The sequence below is a fragment of the Alosa pseudoharengus genome, unplaced genomic scaffold (assembly GCF_046254945.1).
Source record: "Alosa pseudoharengus isolate Yale_2024_CS ecotype anadromous, Long Island Sound unplaced genomic scaffold, YU_APseudo_1.1 YU_APseudo_1.1_scf_5, whole genome shotgun sequence".
In the NCBI taxonomy this organism is placed as follows: Eukaryota; Metazoa; Chordata; class Actinopteri; order Clupeiformes; family Clupeidae; genus Alosa; species Alosa pseudoharengus.
Window position 1 is genome coordinate 10,871,212 of NW_027468837.1, and position 7,633 is coordinate 10,878,844.

The 7,633-nt window shown below is 41.9% G+C and overlaps 1 protein-coding gene across 1 annotated transcript; it reads left to right on the plus strand.

The window, feature by feature from the left end:
• Nucleotides 1–2,574: 2,574 nt before the first annotated feature.
• Nucleotides 2,575–5,230, plus strand: LOC143104193 (delayed-rectifier potassium channel regulatory subunit KCNS2). Its single transcript, XM_076268156.1, has 2 exons — nt 2,575–3,540; nt 4,730–5,230. The coding sequence occupies exons 1-2, from the start codon at nt 2,575–2,577 to the stop codon at nt 5,228–5,230; spliced, it is 1,467 nt and encodes a 488-aa protein (XP_076124271.1).
• The last annotated feature ends 2,403 nt before the right edge of the window (nt 5,231–7,633 follow it).

Genomic DNA, 7,633 nt, shown 5'->3' on the forward strand with positions numbered 1-7,633 from the left:
ACACAAATTGTGTTGTCCCTATCTGGACACAGAGATGTGTTAAAAACAACTTTCAACACATTCGTTTTAAGAGTGTAATGTGATCAAAAAGCCTTTTTTAATGTGGACATACATTTTGGAACAACATTTTGAGCAATGTCGCTGAGCAACAACATAACCAATTCTGTGTGTTCTTATTGGATGATTTGTTCTTATTTGCCTTCTGATGATTAAAGTACAGTAAAAACTGCCTAATATCAATGAGAATGTATCCAAAAACCAATAGGCCTACAGGAACATTGCTCAGCAACATTGCTCAAAAAGTTTCCATGTGGATCATCAGCTTATAAAGTGTTAGCAAATCTCATTGAACAACATCGCCACTGGTCAGCATTACTGAGATGTTCCTCTCTGGCACTGTTCTGGCAGCCTCATCTTTCCACTTGTCAGAGGTATGCTCGTGTATAGATTTCAATACAAAGGTGAGGGGGACTTGTTTGTCATGTTCCCAGAGAGACCACAGTAGAGAGGCATACTAAATGGAAGTGTTTGCTTTCTTTGGACACCAGGAGGCATTATTTACAAAAGGAAAAAGGGAAAGGACCTGGACATAGTTTTAAGTATCCTCTTATGTCCTCAGGACTGCCCAAACACCATTACAAAGGGCATTAAAATGCCATTAATAGAAACAGAATATCTTGCAGCCTATTTGTCATTTATAGTTTTATAACAGAATTATTTATATGGTTCTTCAGACTAATAAATTCACATTAAAGACAAATAAAGGCGTATAAGCTATATCACATCTGTAGGATTTATCATTTAGGCAAATTTGCCTTTCATACACAACCATTTATTTGCATGTAGCCTATATCACTTTACATGGAAGTATCAAAAAAATGTGAAGCTTTCATGTTTTGAAGCTTTCATGTTTATTGGAACCAATCAAACTATCTTCCTGATGAAATAGTCACCCGATATTAACTAACAAACTAAAATAAATGGCTAGCCAATGATTCGTTGTTTAGGCTGCAGCAGTGTATGTTGAATTTTTTTTCTTTGCAACTGTGTTTAATATTGTTTTGATGCAGAAGTATCATTTTTCGTATGGACACGGCTTGCACATGATCCCTCGCAGACACGCACGTAAAATTCCGATGAACCCTTATTATTCTCGAGCCACTGATGTACGCACCAGTGACCAAAGCGCGCACCCGACGATGTGCCAGCCGCAAGCACATGAGTTGCCGTGCGTCGGTTTGTTCCGGCGATTTTAAATGCAGAGATGCAATGGCTCATACAGATGCACAAAGTCCTAAATACACAACCGATGGGTTTTTTTTTTAACCAGCAATAATGCACGAAATGCCAGACTTTCAATTTATTCGGGTCCTCCTACTTCTTCCATAATTAAGGCATTGTTGGAATAAGTGGACTTTGAGAAAACGAGGACGAGGATAATTCGGTTCCAAGTTTTTACGGTGAGTCCTTATTGCTTTTGTCAGTTTAATTAATACATCAGTAATAGTGTAGTCTAACTGTTGCATATAAAAGATGTAAGGCCTAGACCATAATGTTCTAAAGTTTTGTGCAGTGATTTTGGGGGTTATAAGGACCTTAGATGTTAAATGAAGTAGAATATTGTTTGGCTTAGATCGTATAAAGCTGACTGTCAAATGCATTTACAGTAGGCTAGCCTACATCAACCATAGGCTACCAGAGACGCTGTAGATCGAACATTGTGTTTTTGATTTGTCAAACACATGCAGTGGACTTGAAAGATTTCATTCTCTTCAATTATAGATAACATATAGCAAGCTCTCTGGAGAGAAGAGCGTTTTGCAACATTTATGTAGGCTACCTCAAGGTTATCAGAAGATAAAGTGATTTAAACCTTTACCTCGGTTTTCAGTTATTCGAAACGAAAAAAGTGAAAACCTGAAAATAATGAGTGAGAATAGAATATATCGTAAAAAGAGACCATTCGCTCATTTCTTCAGAGTTCGGCCACAAAGGAGATTGTAGGCTATATGGTCGTTACAGTACCAGCAGCATTTTATAACAAATTAATGGCTGTCTATTCTAGGTAGCATCTATTAACAACCTAATGTACATTAGTGCATGTTGTTTGTCAACAGCTGTGGCAAGAGAACGTAAGCTAAATTAAATCATTACTCAATAAGTGCACTGGCACCCTCTGCATTTGAACCTTTAGCCTCCAGTCTATAGCTTCACTTTCCACATTTATCTTTACCCAGATGTGGTACCATGAAGACAGTATTCCTCTTACTGTCTTCATATTGTATCCCATACATAGTTGCACAGGGTTGGTCAGTCTGTCCACAACAATCTATATCGAGGTGTTTTCAAATTAGAATTGAACAAAATATTATTATTATTGTTGTTGTTGTCTGACCTTACTATTTGTTGGGAGATTTAGTCACCTGAAACCCATCACCAACATTTGTATAGATTTCTAATCTGAGGATCAGAGGGACATTTCACTGCATTTATTTTTGGTGCCTTTCCTCATACTATCCCATTTCATCACATGAGATGTCTCTGTCTGTGTGTTGCATTGAAGGGCAGGGCGCCATGGTGAAGGAGAGCCTGCGGGGCTGGGTCCCAGACCCTGGAGACCCGCTGGTCCACATCAACGTGGGAGGGCTCAAGAGCAGCCTGTTCTCCAGCATGCTGCGCAAGTTCCCCGACACACGGCTGGGCCGCCTGCTAGCCTGTGAGTCCGAGGAGGCTATCCTGCAGGTCTGCGACGACTACGACGAGCAGCTGAGGGAGTTCTACTTTGACCGCAACCCGAGCCTCTTTGCGTACGTCCTGCATTTTTACCAGACGGGCAAGCTCCACATCATGGAGGAGCTGTGTGTTTTCTCCTTCTGCCAAGAGATTGAGTACTGGGGCATCAACGAGTTCTTCCTGGACAGCTGCTGCAGCTACCGATACCATGACCGAAAGCTTGAGACCCGACACAAGAACTGGGATGAAGACAGCGACGAGAGCAGTGTGGACACAGACGTGGACGAAATCTCCGACCTCAACAAGGACATCTTGCTCTTCCAGGACATGAAGTGTGGCAATGTCCGTCGGTGCTTGTGGCTGACCCTGGAGAACCCTGGCTACTCCATCCCCAGCAAGCTCTTCAGTCTACTGTCCATCACTGTGGTTCTGACCTCCATTGCGACCATGTGCATTCACAGCATCCCGGAGTACCAGGTCTTTGACCAGAATGGCAAGCAGATCGAGGACCCCACTCTGCAGGCCCTCGAGATCTTCTGTGTCTGCTGGTTCAACTTTGAGGTGGTGACTCGCATGCTTCTAGCTCCAAACCGGCGGAAGTTTTTCATGATGCCTCTCAACATGATCGACATCATCTCTGTGGTGCCCATCTATGTCACCCTACTCTTTGACTTGGTAGTTGGCAGTGAATCCGAGCTAGAAAACTTGGGAAAAGTGGTGCAGGTGTTCCGACTCATGAGGATATTCCGAGTCCTGAAGCTGGCCAGACACTCCACGGGCCTACGGTCACTAGGGGCCACGCTAAGGGTGAGACTAGGCAGAATGTGTAGATGCCTAGCCTGCTACACTACAATGGCTACAACTTTGTATCACACTGCATAATTAATGGAATCTAAGCCTGGATTATCATAGTATAAGTATATACTCTTTTGATCCTGTGAGGGAAACTTGGTCTCTGCATTTATCCCAATGCTTGAATTAGTGAAACACACTCAGCACACAGTGAACACACAGTGAAGCACACACTAATGCCAACACAGTGAGCTGCCTGCTACAGTGGGGTTAGGTGCCTTGCTCAAGGGCACTTCAACCATTCCTACTGGTCGGGGTTCAAACCGGCAACCCTCCGGTTACAAGTCCGAAGCCCTAACCAGTAGGCCATGGCTGCTCCATCATGCTGGATGTTTAGTTATTTGATCCTGTAAAATGGAGAACTACATTTCTCCCATCCCTATTCTCAATGCTCTTCTGCTCATCCCAGCAAGAGATCATAGCTGCAGTGGTGGTTGCTGTAGTTGCTTTGTCATGAAACATCTTATTGTGAAAAGTCAAAATATGAAATGCAAATTCAAAAAAGAAACCTACAGTATTACAATGTTGGTATCAAATTTAACTGCACGGATAGCCTGTACAAAACAATACAAAACAATGTTTAGCATTCCAAATTCTGGAAAATTAGTTTTCAGATTTTTTCCAAAAGAAAATCAATAGGCCTGAGGATATTTTTCAGAAATAAATTAATTAATTATGATATTGGCTGTTGCAGTTGGGATGCAATTATGTGTACTTTTTGTTATTATGGTTGGTCCTGTTTGAAATGGAAACCACTGACTAAAGGCCAAATGCCTGATATCTTACAGATATCGCCTTGACGGCACTTATTTGAACCCTAAATGCCCATCATGGTCCAGAGCCTACTGAATGATATCTACATTTACATTTACTAATTTAGCAGACACTTTTATCCAAAGCGACTTACAGCAAGAGAATAACATTCAAGCTACAGGGCAGAGGAGATCTTACTACTCCTCTGTCAATATTATTATTAGAGGATAGGACTGCCGACATTATAATAACTAGTTAAAGTGTGGTAGGAAGAGAAAGTGGTAAAAGAAAGAGAGAGAGGAGTGAAGAGAGGGAAGTGCATGGTAAGGGTGCGTCAGGTTGTCAGAAGCGCATGAACTTTATACTGACCTCCCCTTGTCTCTGTATGCAGCACAGCTACAGGGAGGTGGGCATCCTGCTGCTTTACCTGGGTGTGGGCGTGTCTGTGTTCTCAGGCATCGTGTACACAGCGGAGTACGAGGAGGACGTCGGACTGGACACCATCCCCGCGTGCTGGTGGTGGGGGACCGTTAGTATGACCACGGTAGGCTTCGGGGACGTGGTGCCCGTCACGGTGGCGGGCAAGCTTGCGGCGTCCGGTTGCATCCTCGGCGGGACTCTGGTGGTGGCCCTGCCCATCACCATCATCTTCAATAAGTTCTCCCACTTCTACCGCAAACAGAAGGCCCTGGAGGCGTCCGTGCGTAACAGCAACAAGAAGCGGCTGAAGATGGACGTGGATGCTGGCTCTGATGGGGACAGTCACTATCTGGGGGATGAGGATGTGGACGATGAGGACGATGACACTGACAGCGAGGGTGGTGTGGTGAACTATAGTTACGTTGAACACCTACCTCCTGTAGACAGAAGGAGAGAAGTTTACCAGCTATGAGTTCTCATTATCACACAGCAGATCACTCCTCAAACATTCAACACTAACACAAAGACACAAAACGTTGGAAAGTATGGTATTCAAATTAGTTAATTTTCAGTATTGCTCTCCTGACACATGATATATCATAGAGCTTTAGAAGAGTAGGCTTGCTATCCCTGACTAAATAGGCTACAGTAGCTGAACTACATATCTTGAAAGAAAAATTTTGATCTTGCAAATGAAGGCTATGTGAAATGTGGCAGTACCCTTACAGCATGCTTAAAAATAACAGCATAGGACCTCTGCTGGCTTCCATGCCTGCCATGTCTGATCAATGAGGAGAGGCTGCACACTTTACTTTCTGGTTTAGATGTCTTTAGAAAGGGATTACTTCTCCTGGGAGCGATTTACTCCATTTACTCTCTTCTCACACTCTGCAAAAACATCCCACCTTTAACACAGAGTATTCCGAGTCTAGCAGTCCACAGTGCAGTGGTGTAACGTAGATACCACCACTAATATCTTCAGACTGCACTCCAAGCTCACTTCCCGGAAGAGTTCTCTTGTTTGGGTGCACATTATATGTAATACAAGCTTCCCTTGTTTAACAATAAGTCCGTTAGGCCTGCATCTAAATGTCTTCCATCAACCATGAGTCGGAAGAAAGATCCTGTGCTATGTGAATGCCAAAGCTGTAGCCAAGCTGCACTAAGTGTTATAACTGAACCAAGGCTGAATTCTTCTGAAGTATTTAAATGCCATTTAAAATAGGCCTACAAAGCAAAATATCTAATGTAATACCTTATTGTTACGTTTTCACAAGTAAAACGTCAGATATTTTGAACATATTTGCATGGTGTGCTGCAAAGACTTGCTGTCTGCATTTCTGATCAGGTTTTTCATGTAGGCTACATAGATTTGGCACTTTTGGCTACCTGCTAGTAGTTGACATTTTAACTTCATATCAGTGTTGCTTGTTTTTATTTATTTTTATTGTGGCTTTAAACACCACCATATGTAGGACCTATAGGTAATACCATCATTGTCAAGCTTCCCCATCCCCTGATATCCATCTCCCAAAAAACAGAATGCATCTCTCTCTATGTTTGTGCTTAGTCTGAAATTTTACTGTTTGCCACCAGAAGGTCAAAAATTGATAACACCCTCCTATTTATACTGAACTTGACCCAACCCTTGGGCGCATAGTGCTCACAAAAATAGCCACTGATGCAGGCCACACCTTTTAACCTTGCAATAACTCATTATGCCTGGCTGCATTGGGATTTGGAATCCTAGGGTTCTTCTTGGGTCTTTTGATTTATAGAACTGATGTGACATTAAGCATAATGTGTTTAATTCCCAGCACAGGAGTGCTGTTTTCCAAAACAACCTTTAGCATTGCAACAGTCCCTCCCAACTCAAAATCCATAACATGGTTCACTGCACGATCATTGTATGTATGTGAAAGTAAAATAGTGTTGCAATATGTTGCAATGCTGTTTCTCTGAGCCATAGCCTGTTTTTGCTGGAAACACTTAGATACAAACCCTCATTTTTCCAGTGACAATTTACTGTACATAGCATGATGCATCACTATACTGGCTAGTGCATAAGGGATAAAAGAAATGGCTATAAACTGTTCCCAACAATCCAATACAATTAAAAGCATTTTTCTTGCGAGGACTTCAATGTACTCTCCAGGGGAGAGTGAATAAGACTTAAGAATGTATATGAAACTTAGACAAAGACATGATGTGGTGATTTGCTATGGTCAAGATACACTGATGAAATAAAATTAAAACAGTTTACTTTCATCGTAAATTTCTTTTTTGTCACTAAACTGCTTATTGTGAGAAAACTAAACCGTAATGTGATGTGAAGAATAGGTTTGTTGTAAGGTGACAAGGTAGAACAGCAAAGGGTTCATAGACTACACATCAATAGGTGAGTTAATATGAATTTTCTTTAAAAATGTACATGGGAAAATCTGCTACAACAGACTGCTTAGATGCACTTATTTAATGCAAAGAATCAAGATAGATACACACCTATCCCTTTTCATTTGGTGGCTGTACACCATCTGTGTTCAGAGTAGTAATACTTATCTGCATCTGACAAATCGAGATGGGAGTGAAGGATAGGACCAAAGGCAGCACAAGAGCCGTTTAGGCGAATCTATGAAACAAATACCACCGCCGCAGACAGTGCATCAGAGTCCAGCTCAAAGTCAGATATTGGCCTTATTAAATATTAATTTGTGCTATTTGGATAAGACATTAGAAGGAAACAAAACACCTGGGAAGGCAAACTTTCTTTTCCTACTTTAAGAAATGCAACTAGAGACCACAGTGACATTCAAGAGGGCTCTGGAGAACCTTCTTTCCCCTTTCAGTTTTAAAACACAAGTAAGCATCAGGCACA